The sequence below is a fragment of the Sinohyriopsis cumingii genome, chromosome 1, assembly GCF_028554795.1.
Source record: "Sinohyriopsis cumingii isolate HCF-2022 chromosome 1, ASM2855479v2, whole genome shotgun sequence".
Taxonomy (NCBI): Eukaryota; Metazoa; Mollusca; class Bivalvia; order Unionida; family Unionidae; genus Sinohyriopsis; species Sinohyriopsis cumingii.
In genome coordinates, this window is record NC_142961.1 from 140,331,024 (window position 1) to 140,352,836 (window position 21,813).

At 36.2% G+C, this 21,813-nt stretch overlaps 1 protein-coding gene across 1 annotated transcript in view; it reads left to right on the forward strand.

The window, feature by feature from the left end:
• Positions 1 to 21,813, forward strand: part of LOC149808015 (uncharacterized) — a 111,783-nt gene that overhangs the window by 56,506 nt on the left and 33,464 nt on the right. Inside the window, exon 3 of the mRNA XM_089972536.1 lies at positions 17,044 to 17,167. Coding sequence (XP_089828662.1) covers positions 17,044 to 17,167 — 124 coding nt within the window. The remainder of the gene's footprint in view (positions 1 to 17,043; positions 17,168 to 21,813) is intronic.

A 21,813-nucleotide genomic window follows, 5' to 3' on the forward strand; every position in this document is an offset into this window, starting at 1 on the left:
GATTGAGTTTTCTTCAAGGCTTTTAACAAGTTATTCCTTACTTTGTAAACCCAAGTGAGTAATAAATTATCAGTCATTTTGTCTTGTAACCAAAGAGTGTTTCTCAAGGCCCTTCTCAAGTTGAACCCATATGAATATAATTAAATATATGAAATCATTACATTAAAACTTTGATGTTTATAAATGTTTCTAACAAATTTCTTCATAAATAAAGTTTCTGATGAATTTTTTGGTCCAAAAATACATGCAACCTCTGTAATACCAAATCAATGAGTATTTTTGTCCAAAAGGCACACCAGCACTGAGATACAAGATCAATGAGTTATTCCATGTAGACATGATGCAACTGATATTTCAGTCTTGAATTTTTAATACCATTTGTTTCCACGGCTTTTAATAAATGAAACAAAACTTAAATTTGAAATTGTAATACCATTTAATTCCATGACTTTTAATAAATGAAACAAAACAAATGTGAATTTCTAATACCATTTGATTCCATGACACAAAACTTAAATTTGGGTCATGTGTTCCATCCATGATCTCATCTTAAATCTAGGATTGCCCACTTCAGCGGAGAATTAGATAGCTCATAGAGTCTGAGTTTGACTGGGTCCTTGTTCTCCAGGGAGTTTATGTTCACAAGGAGTTGAGTGGTTTATTACATCCAAGGCAAAGAAGATTGTCATCTTGTATGACATGCAAGTCCAGGATGCATCAGGCCTGCTACACATCCCTAGACCCGCAGGGGGAGGACCTTTTAGAATAACTAAATCCAGTAAAGAACATCTCTGTGCAGTTAGTCTCAGTTTTGTATCAGTTTGCCTCCAAAGAGATAATGGTTGCAAAACAGCTTGGATCATTTTTGGATACTCGTTAATGGTGAGTTCATTAGCATTTCAGTCTGGGTTTTTATTATAATAGTATTTGGGATGGCTTGAATTCTAGAAATTTAGTAGATTGATGTGACTTGTAAGTTTTCTTTATGGTTTGTGTTATGGAACAAGGTTTTATTTTTCTGTTCTAAATATAAAGGAGATAAAGATTATAATAAACTTGAACCAGCCCACCAGCTTGATCAGGAAAAACAGAAAGTCATAAAAATAGAATTGGAAGCTGATCTGTACGTACATTTCCTAATGTCTTGTGCAGATGTTAAATACATGCATGCATCAATGTGAAATGTTGCAGCAGCTGGAAAATTACGTAGAACTTAAATAATGCTGTTGTAAAGAACATCCTTAATTATGAAATCAATATTTATACCATTATTATTACATATATTTGCAAACAGTTGATCTCTTTGTATTATGGGATTGTTTGTGTATGCTTCCATCTTGGGAGGATACATATTTGTTGTCTATTATATATATGATCATGTTCAGTCCTTCTTTTCATACACATGTATAATTGTTTCACTTGTGGGTACAACTTGTGAGTACAACTTCAGCAAAAAGCATTTGTATGTTTAACTATTCTGTACTGATTTGAAACCTCCCACTTTGTCCCAGCATTGAAACTTTTAACGTTACCATGCCACCCACCACAGACCCTACCTCACCCCAGCTTCATTTGCTGGGGTATACTGAACTCAGCTTTTCTTTCATCCCTCTGTCACACTTGTCATGTCTGTTTCACATCTGTTTGTATATTGTCTAGAAGGTGTATTGTACGTAAAATGGGCATTGCCACTTTAGTACTTCTTTAGTTATCTTCCCCTAAATTTCTAAATTTATGTTTATACTCCGTGAACACAAGAGCTGCATTGGCTGATTGGTTAGCCTGCCAACTTATGATCAAAAAGATGCAGTTCAAATCATAAACCTGGGTCAGCTACTGGGCCATGCACTTTACTCCAATTGTCTTGGCCCAAAATAAACCTACTTGTGTTGCTGTGCCCTTAAGCATGAAACCAAAACAAGTTCCATCACACAATTGTGTTCTGTTTGTATCTCCAGAAGTGTTTGAGATATATTCATAAAACTTGGTAGGCATGATAAGTAACTGACCTGTCATTATTCATGAAACTTTGTATGCATGGTAATTAATATGCATGCCATTATTTATGAAACTTGGTATGTGTGGTAGGTAATATACCTGTCATTATTCATGAAACTTGGTATGTGTGGTAGGTAATTTACCTGTCGTTATTCATGAACTTGGTATGTGTGGAAGGTAATGTGTCTGTCATTATTCATGAAACTTATTATGTATAGTAAGTAGTATACCTGTCATTTTTCACCTCATGATAAAGACTACTTTTCCTTTTACTTTGCACATCTGATACAAATTTAGATTTCTCACCATTAAGGATGATGTCACCTAACACAGGTTGTGTGAAGTGAGTATATTTTTACATGTGTTTATTCCAGTGTAGTCTGGTTCATATTGGATTAATTGTTAAATATGTATTCATGTTGGTATACATCTTTATGATTTATTCACTTTCATCATATTTGTATGCCATTTACATTTCCTGAAATATCTTTCCTTTGCATATGTGTAAGGACTTTGCATGGAATTGTGGGCTTTATTGGATTGAAACTGCTGAGTTATTGCCCCCTTTTAAAAACTTGGCCATTTTCATATTTTGAACCATTTCAGATACTTTCATTAGACTTTTATTTGTACATGTATTATTATTAGGTTGTGTGTCACATAAAGAGCTGTATTATCAGTTGACAGTGTCACATTTATATTATCAGTGGATGTTGTGTCACATACAAACATGTATTACATGTGTCACTAGATGGTACATCACATACAAACATGTATTATCAGTAGACTGTTACATACATGTACAAAGTATATTATCAGTAGATGGTGTGTCAGTCATATCTGTTATCAGTAGATGCTGTGTTATTGTCACATCAGTTATAGGTAGATGGTGTTTCGCATGTGTATTATCATGAGACAGTGTGCCACATGTATTATCAGTAGATGATGTGTTGTGTGGATCATCAGTAGATTGTGTATCATGTGTATTATCAGTAGATGGTGTCTCGTGTATTATCAGTAGATGGTGTCTCATGTGTATTATCAGTAGATGGTGTTGCATGTGTATTATCCATAGATGGTGTCTCATGTGTATTATCAGTAGATGGTGTTGCATGTGTATTATCCGTAGATAGTGTATCATGTGTATTATCAGTAGATGGTGTCTCATATGTATTACCAGTAGATGGTGTTGCATGTGTATTATCAGTATATGGTGTCTCATGTGTATTATCAGTAGATGGTGTTGCATGTGTATTATCAGTAGATTGTGTGCATGTGTATTATCAGTAGATGGTGTTGCATGTGTATTATCAGTAGATTGTGTGCCATGTGTATTATCAGTAGATGGTGTTGCATGTGTATTATCAGTAGATGGTGTTGCATGTGTATTATCAGTAGATGGTGTTGCATGTGTATTATCAGTATATGGTGTCTCATGTATATTATCAGTAGATGGTGTTGCATGTGTATTATCAGTAGATGGTGTTGCATGTGTATTACCAGTAGATTGTGTGCCATGTGTATTATCAGTAGATGGTGTGCCATGTGTATTATCAGTAGATTGTGTGCCATGTGTATTATCAGTAGATGGTGTCGCATGTGTATTATCAGTAGATCTTGTGTCACAGACAAAAGTATACATTATATGAATTAGTTTATTTTCATGATGTTTTTGTGGTTTGATGGGGATAAAAGCATTTTTCTTGTTATTTTAAAATTTGTGGATGTGAATCTGAAGGAGAAGGGAGTCATTGTCTTTATTGATGGATACTTGTTTATTATATCTATTAATGCCTGGTTTGTATTGACCACAACAACAATGACGATTTTTGTACCTCATAAAAAAGTATCAATTGATAGTGTTTTCTGGAAGTTTCTCATGTAGGGACTTTATTCCATAAGTACTTGCTTCCTGACAGATCTTGCTGTCTTTTAACTTTGACAGTATACTAAGTTTGAGAGTATATTAAGTTTGACAGTTTGACAGTATATTAAGTTTAACAGTTTATTAAGTTTGAGAGTATATCGACAAGATATTAAGTTTGAGAGTATATTAAGTTTGAAAGTATATTGACAGTATATTAAATTTGACAGTATATTAAGTTTGACAGTTTGACAGTATATTAAGTTTAACAGTATATTAGGTTTGAGAGTATATTGACAGCATATTAAGTTTGACAGTATATTAATTATGACAATATATTAACTTCGACAGTATATTGAGTTTGACAGTACTTCTGAGTATAAATGTTTTTCATACTCTTATTATTGCCTTAAGTCTGTTTGTACTATGTGCAACTCTGAGTATCAGCTCAGACTTCTTGACACCAGCTGAATACATGTATAGAATGCTAGTTTTAAAGTTTTATCAAGATGAAAGGCCTGAAGATTCAATGACAAATTGACCTGCACTTAATAATCTCCAGTACAGAAAACCCAGAGCCACTCCTTCCATGATACTGTTAGCTGTCATTGTTTGGACACAGCATTTGATTAGTTATGTAGCACCAGTATTGCCCTAAAAGAGATTATTGGTGCTTAGTTGTCCAGCATGGAAAATTTACCATGCATAGTTTATTTTCTTTGGATAGTTGTTGATAATATTATTTGTTTTCTTTTATATATACCAGTTGGTCAATGGTTATACTTGGCTAGCATGATATATCTGGACTTCTAAATGCAGCAGTCCCTTTTTATAGTCTCGTCAGTATGATCCTTTGACTATGCTTCCTTACAGTGAGACTATTTTTTAATGAAGTACATAATACGTACAGTTTTGCTGCACAGAACAAAATGGGATCAAAGACCATATACAGCTTGAACTAGTACCAGGTTATAAGGAAGGGCCTAATGTGAGAGAGTGCTGTAAACTGGAACCACATTATAAGAAGGGCCTTAATTTGAGAGAGTGTGGTAAACTGGAACCACATTACAATGAAGGGTCTTATATTGAGAGAATGCTGTAACTGGAACCACATTATAATGAAGGGCCTTAATGTGAGAGAGTGTGGTAAACTAGAACCACATTATAATGAAGGACCTTAATTTGAGAGTGTGGTAAACTGGAACCACATTATAATGAAGGGCCTTATAGTGAGAGAGTGTAGTAAACTGGAACCACATTATAATGAAGGGCCTTATAGTGAGAGAGTGTGGTAAACTGGAACCACATTATAATGAAGGGCCTTATAGTGAGAGAGTGTGGTAAACTGGAACCACATTATAATGAAGGGCCTTATAGTGAGAGAATGCTGTAAACTGGAACTACATTATAATGAAGGGCCTTAATGTGAGAGAGTGTGGTAAACTGGAACCACATTCTAATGAAGGGCCTTAATTTGAGAGTGCGGTAAACTGGAACCACATTATAATGAAGGGCCTTATAGTGAGAGAATGCTGTAAACTGGAACCACATTATAATGAAGGGCCTTAATGTGAGAGAGTGTGGTAAACTGGAACCACATTATAATGAAGGGCCTTAATGTGAGAGAGTGTGGTAAACTGGAATCACATTATAATGAAGGGTCTTATAGTGAGAGAATGCTGTAAACTGGAACCACATTATAATGAAGGGCCTTATTGTGAGAGAGTGTGGTAAACTAGAATCATGTTATAATGAAGGACTTACATTGAAAGAGGGCTATTGCAGTATTTCAGGCCATGATAAGGTCAGGGGTCAGCCCTATAAGTTTTTCGAATGTAAGGGATAGGGTTACATTCATCAGACAAAATCTTCTGTTGTAAGAAATGTTTGCCAAAATTATGTTGTTGTTGTAGGGCTTAACGCCATTTTTCAGCACAAGATAGGCTGTACATGGTGGCCAGTATAAATGGTAGAAGAAGAACCCAAGAAAACCCTGGAAAGAACCACCAACCCATGAGAAGCTACTGGCAAGCTTTCTCACATACCCACATTGACTGAGCCCGAGACTCGAACCCTCGCAGACAGAGGTAAGATGGCAGTGATCCGTAAAGGTGAGCACTTTAGACCACTTGGCCACTTGGGACCCCACAAAATTATGTAACCTTTATCGGATAGTCTTGTCAGCAAGCATGGGGTTATTAGGAAAGAATTATTGTACATCATTCTCTGGAGCATTTGTTTTTCTCTCTGTCATTTTGCCTCATACAGTAACACAAGCTTGCTGTTAAACATAGTACTACATTTATTTAAGGCATGGATAAATCTGAAAGCAAATAAAAAATTGAATGGCCTCAAGTCTAATTAGGTAATCTACAAATCTGCATGCCATATTCATTTTTCTACCTTGGGTAGTTTTCGCTTAATCTGACTACCAAATTCATTTTTCTACCTTGTTAGTTTTTGCTTAATCTGACTACCAAATTCATTTTTCCTCTACCTTGGGTAGTTTTTGCTTAATCTGACTACCAAATTCATTTTTCTACCTTGGGTAGTTTTTGCTTAACCTGACTACCAAATTCATTTTTCTACCTTAAGTAGTTTTTGCTTAATCGTTAGCCTAAGTTATATTTAAAAACAGTAAAAGTCCAAAAAGTTTAAAATGGTTGTGGGGGAGAAAGTAGTGGTAACTGCCTGAAAATCTAATTATTTCATCAATTTTTGACCATAATAAAATGTGTAAAACTTAATGGCTTGAAGTACAATAAATTGTCTAAAAAAGGCAAGACATAGTAGTCACAATGCCTGTCTGTCTGTCTGTTTGTCCGACATCCATAAGTCTTTTCGTCCTGTGTCTAGTTTTCATTCAAGTTTTGCACATATTCACATTTGAAGGAGTTTTGAAAACCAGACCTGATTGACCCTGGGGTCAAATTAGTAGTTATTGCTTGCAGTCTTGCATTTCACTGAGGTTCTGAACACTTTCTATTTAGTTGTATTCCAATGACCAAGTTGATAGTCAGCACTCTGTCACTGATTTTAAGGTCAAAGGTCATGACTCATTGCTGTAACCTTACTGTCTTGTGAGCATGAAAACAAACCAGTATAAGTGATTTTCTTTGTCAAACCAAGTAGTAGCTGAATAGTGGTTTGGCCATGGAAAACCTTTGGTGACTAGCATAGATGACAAGAGTTGTGATTGGCGACTAGCATCGATGTTGGCTATAACTGCTGTAGCGGCAAGCGTGCCTTAACACTATGATGTGTCCAACAGTGGGAGAATGAAGTATGAATTTAAACTGAATAAATTCAACAATAATTACAAACTTATATCATTGAATATACATTATGTGCAATTGAGACTAACTTAAATTGTGCTTTATCCAAGATTCATACCGCCTTATAAAGTCAGATCTCTCCCATTTTACATGTCCCTCGTTCCTGATACAAATGTAAAACTCTTATTTCCCAGAGTCAACTTCTTGCTTCTTGCAGAACTTAGATTGCTTAAATCCTTGAGGGGAGCTATTCTAAAACCCCTGAAATTCCGTCAGGAACACACCGTGTCATTTAGCTTAGCCAATCTAGATTACTGCTTTACCTGCCAAAAATCTTATCAGTCCCACAGAAGTCAGAAATTTTGTTCTAGTCCATCTTTATTAATAACTATTCTGGAAGATATCCTTTTATGGCACCAGTTTCAAATGGACCACAACTTCCTAAAATACTTTCTCCAGGTGCATGTCACTTTGGACACTTTACAGCTATGACCTCACATTAACATTGCACCCCCTTATCTGATCTAATTGTTGATAAGCAGGTCCTAATTAAAACTCAGTTCATGCCCCAAACAGAACAGATTAATTATTACAAGTTGTCAGGCTAGGGCAATTCAAGCCAACACATCAATCTTAATAGGTACATGTCACACGGACCCCAATAAAATGTACTACATAATCTGTATAAAAAAAATTGCATCTTTCCAGTCTGGCACATCGAAAATTAAACTCACAATGGTTCTGGCTGGTACTTCACAATGTGCGTAGAACTTGAACCACCCATTCCGTGAGCAAAGTTTATTATGTCTTGCTGAGTCAGTAATGTTAAAAATGCAGACAGCTGCAGTTTTGAGTGGGCCATTGCATGTCAACCAGTCAGAAACGTACAGCAGGCACCTGGGCAAGCTAGAGTTATATGGGATCAATTTCCCAGTGAAGGTTTCCAACATCACCTCAACCCAGATTCATGGTCAGTGTCTTTAGTTGGGTGAAAGGTCTCTACCTGTTGTGCAATACAAGAAAGCAAGGCCACATGCTGTATTGCCTGAAGTGAAAGGCAAAGCCAACAAAAGCCACTATGTCTGTATTGAAAGCTTAAGCCACCTGGTATATAAAACAACAGGTACTAACTAGTACAAGAAGCAGACATACCACTTGCCTGCATATCTTCAGCCAAATCAACCTACTGGAGGCCCACACAAATGATAGTGCCAGCATAGGTGACACTGTGCCATGGTGGAAGCTGGAGATGTGCACCGTGGCTTTGCCAAAAAAGCCAGGCCTCACACTGCTCATCAAAGAGCTATGACTCCGTATCCACGGCTCAATGATCCACAAGACTTCTGCCTGAAAAGGATTTTGGAGGTCAATGGTTCCCTTCGCATGGAGACAAAATGGCAGCGGGGACTCTACAAAAAGTACTGGCGCATTACTGATGTGGTTCACATGGTTGATGGTGCTCTGACTGTTGTGTTTCCAGGGATAGCCCTGTTGTCCACAATCATCATTGCTCCCTTTGCTGTCAGCCTAGAAATTCTGTCCATGACCTTTGTTCCTGACATGGGCTTATGCCAGTTGGAGGCTTGCCACAAAGGCCAAAATACATGACAAAATCCATGTCCTGGCCAAGGTCAAGCTTAACATAATTCTGGACTGCATGACAGTGTCAACTCCTCCTTAATGAGCGGTCAGAAATGAGATACGAGTGAATGCAAAAGAGGTTCATGACACTGAGGCCATCAATGAGGCAGCAAGTAGCAGCTGATCACCTGATCAAAGGACAAGGCCCACGTGGAAATCCTTGCAATGCTCAATGCGGCTGGGAAGTCAACTTGAGTTGTGTGGCACACCACCTGATCTCGCCCTCCATGACCCCTTCCCTAAGGGAGTGTGCCCTGACAGGGCTGAGGCTTGCTCCTAGTATACCTCCACCATATTTGCTGGGGCTCTATCCCAGTGGAAGCCATTTTTCATAAGGAGTTGGGGTGATGAGCAAAATGGATATCCAGGCATCAGTCCACTAGTTGTACAAAACGTCTGGTGTTTGGCTGTGGCAAGAAAGCCAGTAGCCATGCACCAGACAAGCACAGTTGATGGATAATGATGATGAGGACTAGCACTTTTTGGATGATCAGGTCTTTTCAGACAATGGTGTTGCATATCTTTCGAGCAACTAGGATGAAGTTCACAAAAAGGTGGACATTGATAATCCAGATTTCACATGCCTGCATCCTGTGGCCATATGAACATCTACCTGACCTGCCTTGGTGAGATCAACTTTAGCATGTTCAAACGATCAGTAGCAGTGCCACCATGCCTTGGCACGAGGAGGTGCAAAGCCTTGCAATAATGCACTTTTAGATATTTTCTTTAACATGCCTGAGTGACCATCAATCATGTTGCCGCTGAGTAGCTGAAATGCACCAACAAATACAAGCACAGTTTTGTGGAGAACACAGGGCTGGGTTATGTCACAGAATAGGAGTGCTAGCCACCACAGACGTCACCTATGCAGATTGTATCACATACTCATTACTAGTTGCAGAAAGTTTTCATTAGCATCTATACTTGTCGCCAAAAGTTTTTCTTTGGGTGAAGCGAAACTAATTTTCTCTTAGTACTAACCCAGTTTGTGGATATTTCTTTATAATACCTTAAATGTTGTCACTTAAGTAACTTCTTTTTTTCTCCAGAAAATATTTGTTATAGACTTAACTCATTATGGCCTGTGGGTGTAGCTTGACATTGAAACAGTTAAATTTTATGATCTGTTGATGATATCAGGTTCAGTGTCCAAGGCCATGACAAAAAATTATACGCTGCATTTGCAGGTAATTGTGAACATGTTAACAAAACATGAGAAATTTTTGTTTCCAAATTTAATATCTTGGAATTTCACAAGAATATCAGAGATAGCTTAAATGCTCTGCAGTTACAAGAATAAAATGATGGAAGAAAAGCCTGATCCTGGATTCTTGCATCTTTGCTAGCCAAATGTCATTTATCCACTTGGTTCCACATTGACCCTTGGCATGTCTAGATGGGCAGAAGTGTTTTGAACAAGTACATTTTTGTGGATGAGAGAGTTATTGCCTCTAGCAATCAAATCAATTGCCTAAATAGAGAATTTGTTTCATGACATAAGTTTTCTGTAACCCTCTTCCAATGTGTCCATCAGCCTCAAGAAAAACATGAAAAGTTAAATTAAGAAATTTACTTGTGATGCGTTCTGTTTTATAGGGAGGCCACTGTGATTATTCCCAACTAAGTAAGTGCAGTGAATAATCGGATCAGATGATCTGCATCCATGCAGTTAGTGGAGCAGTAGATACTGTTTGGCTAGTTATATTGCCACTGGTTGATGCAGTATGAAGAGTGAAGCTTGAATTCTTGGAAATTAATTTTGGCCAATAGTGCATCAGTCCATTTTGGGGACACTTGTCATTTCCAATAATGTATCAGCCCACTTGAGGGACTCTTGTCATGGCCAATAGTACATCAGTCCATTTGGAGGAGACTTGTCATGGCCAATAGTGTATCAGTCTATTTGAGGGACTCTTGTCATGGCCAATAGTGCATCAGTCCATTTGAGGGACTCTTCTCATTGCTATGCTTTTTACTGTAATTCTTCTGTGATAGACCCATGCTTTGGTAATAATTCCATCTGCAACTTGTGCAGAATTTTGGAAATATTTAATTTTAAAATTCCTTGTTTATTGACAGGTTCATTCCCAACTTTCACCAAATTTAAAAATAACATCCCCTGGGGTTGTATCACAGTCTCTTCCCCTGGGATCATATCATAAGGCACATCCGCTGGGGTTGTATCACAGCAACAGACTCATAGAGTTCTACCACAGGAGAAACATTACTGTAATAATTCTTATTGTTTGTACAATATTTGTATTATTCGGTTCTGAAGCAGTGAACAAGTTATATCACAGTATCCTGATATGTATTGTATATACTTGTGTATAATTAGTAGTTATATCACAGTATCCTGATACGTCTTGTATATACTTGTGTATAATTAGTAGAAGAAGCAATGTAGACCCTGATCTTTCTTCACTGAGACAGATAACTGATATTTCAGTGTTATATATGGCACATGATCCTGTGTACTTTTCTCTAATAATATGCTCATTTTCAGAGCAGGTGAAAATAAACTTATCCAAATATACCTGAACTGATAGCCAGTAAAAGTTACCTGGAATTACTTTCACACCTGTTCATTAGGTGTGCCAAAATATCTGATTGAATCCCTGTGCTCCTTTGAGTGCCAGAAATGTCTGGGGTTGAAGCTTCTTTCAGTTACATGTACCTGTACTGTGAAACCTTCAAATAAAATTGTTGGCAGCCAATTACCTTGATACATATACAAAGTGATCTCCAGATGTCTTTAAAGCAAACCAGACTTTCTGCAGGGGTTCTTTCAGCCTTTTTTCTGCCTGCATATCCACCAATATTTCAAGAAATTGTGAATCTAACCATATATCTGTCCATCCAGCTGTAATGCATTCATTGATATCCATTACCCTGTCTCCTCATAAACTGCTGGTTTGGGATTTCATCAAACTTGGTATTTTATTTCCCCAATTACTGATCATATACAAGAGGAATTATATGGGGGGATGTCTGTCCCACACACACACCCCGGCCTAAGTGGCTAGAATGTCCACCTTGGATGCAGAAGGTCACAGGTTCGAATCCCCAGCCAAGTCAGAGCATGAAGGTGCATACTGTACATGTTAAAAGTTTGGGTTACAATGCCTGAATCATGATAAATTAGTGGGAATGGGGTAGGGGGAAGGGTCGAGGTAGGCAATATATAAAAAACATTGGGATTTGTCTCCATATACTGAGTACATACTATTGAATACTTGTTCCCCATCAAATTTTATTACAGCTGCTTTGTTACATTCCAGTTCCTGGACCATGGAAGTGATGGGGTTTGTTGGTATCATGGCACAGAAAATAAAATAAATTCCTTTAGTATTAAAAGTGATTGATCAGACTGCAGTCATATATACATTTTTTTAAATCAAAATCTTTTTTTGATCCACACTTTTGAATCAATGATATATACAGAAAGGTATAAATTTAACATTTTGTATCAAAGATATATATACAACTAGATATAAATTTAACTTGTATTTTATGGTCAAGAATTATTGGAAAAGAAATACAGATTGTAGAATAATACCTGATTTTGGTTGTTTGTTTATTTCTTTTTATTGATTTTTAGTTACATGACTATATGGCCAAGTAAGTTTGTAATATGGCCCTGCAATTTCCATGTCTTGTCCATTGTATGTCAACATTTGGTTTAAAATATTTTTGACTTGGCCAATAAAAACAAAATTTAAAAAGCATTCTGGCAAATAAATACAGTATACCAAAAGATCTTCTTGGAACCTTGTTACCATGAGAGGATGGTTTTATTTATTGCTCACTAAAAGGTTTATCTCAAGCCAAGTCATTTATGATAACCAGATGGTGTGCCACAATCTTTTATCACAGGCTATGTTATTTATAGAACTTTGCCTGACTGAATCTTTTCATCCTTGGATGATATAAGCCCTTTGCATTATCATCTTGTATGATATAACCCCACTGCATTTTCATCCTTGCATGGTATATGCTTAATAGACAAATTCATCATGCACTGTACATATTATTTCAATTATATTGCTGGGAAGTTCAGTTTTTGTTACATTCATATTAGCTTGAATTTTATTAGTCAGATTAAATTTGTTTAAACAATCTTCACATTTCCTTTTTTCTGAGATAAAAGATAAATTTGTAATTACTTGTTATGTGGCAAGTGACAGATGTTGCATGACACAATGAATATACAAGAAATAACACTTCATTGGTTCAGTACTTCTGTCTTTTGTGATGAAACTTCTGTTACTGGAAAACGGGTAAAAAATAGTTGCATAGTTTTGGGCTGTGACAACCTCCAGTGAGTGAAAAAATGACAGTATTTCTTAAAGACCCTTAAGGTGGGGTTATCACCCTTGGAAAAAAAAACCTATATATTTCCCTTATGTGCAGGCCATGGAAGTCCCTCTTGGGATTAACAATGTAGAGGCAGACCTGAAATCTTGGTAACAACTAGTATGGTTTATGTAAAAAAAAGGTGGAGGGGGATGAGAATATTTCCAGTTATATCTGGAAGCTTTTATATGCCTGCCTTAAGGCAGAGCACACCATGTTAAGCTTCATCCATTAACAATATAGTTTCCTTAGTGATAAATTATGCATCACAAGCCTTCATCAAACTTTGCATGTAAGTTTTCCTTTAGGATGCAACTGAGAACCCTATTGATTCAAAGGTCAAATCGTCAAATGTCAAGGTTACTCACTAACCAGCTAGAAACAGTATCCAGGTGATAACTTAATGCTTGACATAACCTTGACCTTCTCTGCAAGTGCAAGGTTATCTTTAAGTCATGTATTATCATAAGTGTGACATAAGTTTCGTTTAAAGGCTCAGTTAAACATTTGGAAGCATACGAACATCAGACATGGGATTAGCTGTTTTCAGCCAATTTCAGACATACGAGATAATGATATATATTAATGGACAAAATTTATTTGTCCTATGCCTCAATCAAACAAAGCACGGTTCAGTATAGAATTCAGTGATATTTTATAAAAGTGTCAGGTCAGATTTTAATGTGCTAGTGTTTCACATGTTTTATATTTTTTATTACAAAAATGCTTATTGTTCTTTTGTACCTTTACATTATGCAATTCATAATAATGAATGCAAATAAAGCAGCATCAAAACTTTCTTCATTTTTTTGTACGATATTGTCTGCACTCTTCCCATATTCAGTGAAAAGTAACACCCACATTTTATATGTAAGTCACAGAAAAATGTTATGTTTAAGATGGATTGTGCATGAAACATTGTCAGTCCAAATGAAGGGAAATCGAATGGTTCCTCCAGTGCTTATTAGCCGGCCTGTTCATAGAGCAGAATAGCTTATGGGATGGCCTGTTAAGGGTTGTCTGTCACCTGTCATCCATAATCCATCCATTTATTAACACAAGTTTTTGGGTTGTTGTTGTTTTTGGGTTGTTACCTTTTTAAAATGACTGAGGATTGAAATTAACTTTATACACACATTTGTCTCTAGTTGGTCTTAAAGAAAATATTCTGTTAAGTAGGGCCACCATAGCAGCCATCTTGTTAACTCTACTCTTTGAAGAGAGACTCATACCAACACTGGGTTTTCATCAGAAGACTTCTTATCTAGTTGGTCCTAAGTGAAAATGGTGCTGCTAGTGACCATTTTGAAAATCTTGTTATTGCTTTCCCTCCTGAATGGATGGTTATATCAACATCGGGTTGTCACCAGGAGACTTATTATGATGTCTGTTTGGATGTAATGAAAAAGGTGCTACTCTGACATCCATTATGTCCATCATAGCAGTCATGTTGAAAATCTTGGCAAGTAACTTCTGAATGGATGGTCATTTCATCATGGGGTTTTCACTTGTGATGTTTTGTAGTACCAGTCTGTAGTACCAGTATGGCCACCATGGCAGCTACCTTAAAAATCTTATCTCTGCTCCTCCATAACAGAAAGTCAAATCTACTGGGATTTTCACAGGAAGATTCCTGGCCAAAACAAAAATGATATCAATTTGATATCCAATATGGCCGCCATGGTGTCCATCTTAAAGAATCTTTTTATTGCTACTATTAATGAATGGATTGTCACATTTACTTAGGGTTTTCATCAAAAAACTTCTAATGATATCAAATAGGGCCTAAATGAAAATGGTGCTGATCTTACATCAAATATGGCCATCACAGCAAACTAATTTTAAAGTGTTGTTATTACTCAAAAATATCAGAGGTTATTTCAACACATGGAAGTTAAGTAGAAGAAATAGCATTGTCTTAAATTCCTAGAAGTTCTTTTCTGTTTGTAGGAACTCTTTTATTGAATTAAATTTATGTAAGCTGTCTTACTCTTGTGCCAGCCAGGATGATGCAGTCATTACTCATTGCTGATATGTTTTTTAACTCGAAGGCTTGAAATGGCAACTTGAATCTGTTTTACAAAGCTATCATCTAATGAAAATCACTTGTACATCTGGCTGTAGTGGAATAATTTTATATTTACCACTACTTCATTGCACTGTCTTTATCCTGAGAGAATTAGATGTAAAATAATTGACTTTGATGTTTTACCGTGGTTTTAGCAAGCTGTGATGCATGTACAGCTAACTTCATTTTACCACTCTGTTTTCATTCTTAAAAAGTTCATTTGATCCAGCCCTGTTGTGCACTGGTTGAAAAGAGGGAAACCTCTTTTGACCATTTCTGTTGGACAGTATCACTTTGATTTAATAATTTGGTGTGATTTTCTGCAGAAAAAGTCACCAACATGTTTGTGAAGATGTCTGTTTGCATTTTGTTTAAATGGTAATCATTTTTCACCCTGTTAAATATCGATTTGTTGGAATCAGATAGTGTCACCAGTCTAGCTAAATCATCAGTTAGCATCACATAGCCAATACCGTGCTGACATGCCAAGAGATTCTGCTGCACCCCTTTTGCAAAACTTAATTCACAGTGTTGCTTGGGTGGTTGTTATGGTAATAAACGACTCATCTACAATAGGTTAAGGGCTAAATGGACAATTAGGAACGTGATGGAGACATCCAAAATCTTGCACTAATTATTTGACACCATGCAGTCTTGGCATATGGTTGTATTTGAGTGACCATTGATAGTGACGCAAAATCACAGCCAAGATAGAATTTTAAGCAAGGGAAATAATTTTGAAGACAATTTGAAAGACCACAGTTTTACTTTGAAGTTTAAAATGACATGCTACAGAAAAATCAGAAAATGGAAGTTTTGATGGTAAAAAGAATCATGGCTTGCAAAAGTAGAGTCATGTACCATTGCATGGTAAAATTTGTGTAATGGTAGTGGCACCATGTAAAAATAAAGTCATGTACCACTGCATGGTAAAATGTGTGTAATGGTAGTAGCACCAAGTAAAAGTCGAGTCATGTACCATTGCATGGTAAAATTTGTCATGGTAGTGGCACCATGTTATGTGACCTGCAGGGAATAGGACATCGTTTTCCTTTGCTGTAAACACATTTTGTTTTAAATTTTGAAGATGCAGAAAAAACATTAAGAAAGTAATACAGCATGGCCTTTTCTGGGCTATATATTATTGTGGGCTTAATGCCATTTTTCAGCACACAATTGGCTGTACATGGTGGCCATTATATATTGTGAAGGAAGAACCAGAGAAAACCCAAGGAAGAGCCACTAACCGATAGGAAGCTACTGGGAAGCTTTCTCAAATACCCACTGGGGTATATAAAGGGTACCTGTTCTTAGAAGACAAAATTAATTTTATTTACATATTCGACCTTTCTATAATGTATAAGGACACCTATCCATAAATGACAGCATTTTGAGGCCCTTTGTAAAAAGATTTTCAATGTATGTAAATCTATTTTTATCACTATTTTTAACAGCTGTAGTGTCAGTTTAACACAGGTGTTATTCGTGTAATTATAAAATAAGCCAAATTTTCCTGATGAATGTTAAAGGGAAAGAACTTTACCGTATTTACTCAACTATGGATTGCATAGACCCAGATCCACCATTGCACAGTTGGAAGGCAGATCAGGATCTACAGTTTGCTTGAAATAATAATTTGAATGAACAATATGGACCCTGATCTACTAGTGCATTATGCAATTAGGATCTGGGTCAGTGTTGTTTACAGTAGAATGTGTGTGTTATTTGAGCAAATATAGTTTTAATGAATGGGGGAGCTAGCAGCTGAGAGGCAAATTGAAGCTAAATGGTGCCTGTTAGTAATTCAGGTGTGTAATTTCTCCTTGTTGTGTTTCCAGCTCATCACAGGAAGAGTGCTGTGGAGCTGTTGGAGGCATCCAAATCAGAATATGTCAAAAGTGAAAAGGTGCTTAACCACAAGCAGGAGCTGAAACACCCAGAAAATCTTCAAGTTGGAGTGAAGTAAGTCATGTTTGTGTATGTCTGGGGAGAGAAAGAGAAACTGGGTAGGATTATTCATGACCACATGGTTTGGTTTTGTGAGGTTTAATGCCATTTTTCAGCCCATGATTTTCTTTACATGGCAGCCATTATATTTGGTGGTGGAAGAACACAGGATGACCCCAGGAAGAACCACTGAGCAACAGGAAGCAACTGGCAAGCTTTCTCACATGCCCATGTTAGTCAAGTCAGGACTCAATCTCATATGGACAGAGGTGAGATGTGTGAGTGATTTATAAAGACAAGTGCCTTTAACCAAATGGCCACCAAGGGCCCTCATGTATGAGCAAGTTAAAAAGGAAGATAATGTTGCCTTATTTGACACAATATCTGCTCATGGTATAAACACCTGTTTGATATAATATCTGGCCAGGGTATAAGCGCACATAACCTGCTTTGATAAAAATTGTACACACATGCATGTATGGACACAAATGTTTCAATCCTTGCATGCCACGTAGGAGGGAAGGGGCTGTTAAATTTTCATAACCATGCCTGCCTTTTGACTTCTTAAATCTTAAGTAGAGATATTAATACATGTATATCTAAGAAAGAGATCTTACATGTGTCTGGTTCAGCATGACCATGTTGAAAGAGATAATGAATCCACCAAATTGAAGAGCTTACAATAGCTAGAGGAAGCTGACTCTACGAATATGTACATACACATAGTGTTTGACGTTATTGGTGTACCCTTTTTACGATATGAATCAATATGACACAATGTATCCAAATATTATCTTTTATTTATGCATACACTGTGGGTATTACATCTAGCACAGTTGTACATCAGAAGATTATTCAGGTTAGTAACTCCATACTTTTTTGTGAGTTTTGTGTAGAGTTTGACACCTTTTCGTCTGTTGTCTTTTTGCTTGTAACTTTTTCAACATGAAAATGTACAAATTCTGTGGAGTCCAGTATTTGCATCCAGAATTCACACCATTAGCTATTTCTTTATTTCCACAGAAACATTGTCTGTGCTCTCTATTGTTGCTGTACATAGTATGTTAGTCATTCTTAATGGTCAAATTTCATACTGGGAATCAGAAAATATGGATTACTTGATTCAGAAATTGTGACTCTGAAAGCTATTACTATTGATTTGAAAATTCATTGTTTTATTTGTCATTTCAGTACCTTATAGCATGCACCCAACTTTGATCAATATGGGCCCAGATCTGCTGTCATTTTTTTATGGTTGACAATATATATATATTGATATATGGTTGACAATATATATATATATTGATATATGGTTGACAATTTATACTCTTTAATAAGTTGGGTCCAGCTGCAAGTGAAATAGAACCTGATCTGCCATTGCATATTGTGCCAGGAGATAAAGGTCAGAGGTGTTTGTCTTACTGATTATTCCTAACACATTTTTAACCCAAATCTGCCAGCACTTTATGCAATGGCAGATCTGGGTCTGGCTTGTGCTATTTGCATTTAGACTCAACTTGTAAGAGAGTGCATGTGGTCGATTTTTGTTCTGCTTAATATACTAAACCTTGCTTAAAGATAGGGCTCATGGACATTTTGGTCCATATTTATAATGGGTATATTATTCTGGTGTTACATACACCTCTACTTAAAGACAGGGCTCATGGACATTTTGGTCCATATTTATAATGGGTATATTACTCTGGTGTTACATACACCTCTACTTAAAGATAGGGCTCATGCACATTTTGGTCCATATTTATAATGGGTATATTATTCTGGTGTTACATACACCTCTACTTAAAGACAGGGCTCATGGACATTTTGGTCCATATTTATAATGGGTATATTATTCTGGTGTTACATACACATCTACTTAAAGATAGGGCTCATGGACATTTTGGTCCATATTTATAATGGGTATATTATTCTGGTGTTACATACACATCTACTTAAAGATAGGGCTCATTCACATTTTGGTCCATATTTATAATGGGTATATTATTCTGGTGTTACATACACCTCTACTTAAAGATAGGGCTCATGGACATTTTGGTCCATATTTATAATGGGTATATTATTCTGGTGTTACATACACCTCTACTTAAAGACAGGGCTCATGGACATTTTGGTCCATATTTATAATGGGTATATTATTCTGGTGTTACATACACATCTACTTAAAGATAGGGCTCATGGACATTTTGGTCCATATTTATAATGGGTATATTATTCTGGTGTTACATACACATCTACTTAAAGATAGGGCTCATTCACATTTTGGTCCATATTTATAATGGGTATATTATTCTGGTGTTACATACACCTCTACTTAAAGATAGGGCTCATGGACATTTTGGTCCATATTTATAATGGGTATATTATTCTGGTGTTACATACACCTCTACTTAAAGACAGGGCTCATGGACATTTTGGTCCATATTTATAATGGGTATATTATTCTGGTGTTACATACACATCTACTTAAAGATAGGGCTCATGGACATTTTGGTCCATATTTATAATGGGTATATTATTCTGGTGTTACATACACATCTACTTAAAGATAGGGCTCATTCACATTTTGGTCCATATTTATAATGGGTATATTATTCTGGTGTTACATACACCTCTACTTAAAGATAGGGCTCATGGACATTTTGGTCCATATTTATAATGGGTATATTATTCTGGTGTTACATACACCTCTACTTAAAGACAGGGCTCATGGACATTTTGGTCCATATTTATAATGGGTATATTATTCTGGTGTTACATACACCTCTACTTAAAGATAGGGCTCATTCACATTTTGGTCCATATTTATAATGGGTATATTATTCTGGTGTTACATACACATCTACTTAAAGATAGGGCTCATTCACATTTTGGTCCATATTTATAATGGGTATATTATTCTGGTGTTACATACACCTCTACTTAAAGATAGGGCTCATGGACATTTTGGTCCATATTTATAATGGGTATATTATTCTGGTGTTACATACACCTCTACTTAAAGACAGGGCTCATGCACATTTTGGTCCATATTTATAATGGGTATATTATTCTGGTGTTACATACACCTCTACTTAAAGATAGGGCTCATGGACATTTTGGTCCATATTTATAATGGGTATATTATTCTGGTGTTACATACACCTATACTAAAAGATAGGGATCATGGACATTTTGGTCCATATTTATAATGGGTATATTATTCTGGTGTTACATACACCTCTACTTAAAGATAGGGCTCATTCACATTTTGGTCCATATTTATAATGGGTATATTATTCTGGTGTTACATACACCTATACTTAAAGATAGGGCTCATGGACATTTTGGTCCATATTTATAATGGGTATATTATTCTGGTGTTACATACACATCTGCTTAAAGATAGGGCTCATTCACATTTTGGTCCATATTTATAATGGGTATATTATTCTGGTGTTACATACACCTCTACTTAAAGATAGGGCTCATGGACATTTTGGTCCATATTTATAATGGGTATATTATTCTGGTGTTACATACACCTCTACTTAAAGACAGGGCTCATGGACATTTTGGTCCATATTTATAATGGGTATATTATTCTGGTGTTACATACACCTCTACTTAAAGATAGGGCTCATTCACATTTTGGTCCATATTTATAATGGGTATATTATTCTGGTGTTACATACACATCTACTTAAAGATAGGGCTCATTCACATTTTGGTCCATATTTATAATGGGTATATTATTCTGGTGTTACATACACCTCTACTTAAAGATAGGGCTCATGGACATTTTGGTCCATATTTATAATGGGTATATTATTCTGGTGTTACATACACCTCTACTTAAAGACAGGGCTCATGCACATTTTGGTCCATATTTATAATGGGTATATTATTCTGGTGTTACATACACCTCTACTTAAAGACAGGGCTCATGGACATTTTGGTCCATATTTATAATGGGTATATTATTCTGGTGTTACATACACCTATACTAAAAGATAGGGATCATGGACATTTTGGTCCATATTTATAATGGGTATATTATTCTGGTGTTACATACACCTCTACTTAAAGATAGGGCTCATTCACATTTTGGTCCATATTTATAATGGGTATATTATTCTGGTGTTACATACACCTATACTTAAAGATAGGGCTCATGGACATTTTGGTCCATATTTATAATGGGTATATTATTCTGGTGTTACATACACCTCTACTTAAAGACAGGGCTCATGCACATTTTGGTCCATATTTATAATGGGTATATTATTCTGGAGTTACATACACCTCTACTTAAAGATAGGGCTCATGGACATTTTGGTCCATATTCATAATGGGTATATTATTCTGGTGTTACATACACCTATACTAAAAGATAGGGCTCATGGACATTTTGGTCCATATTTATAATGGGTATATTATTCTGGTGTTACATACACCTCTACTTAAAGATAGGGCTCATTCACATTTTGGTCCATATTTATAATGGGTATATTATTCTGGTGTTACATACACCTATACTTAAAGATAGGGCTCATGGACATTTTGGTCCATATTTATAATGGGTATATTATTCTGGTGTTACATACACCTCTGCTTAAAGATAGGGCTCTTGGACATTTTGGTCCATATTTATAATGGGTATA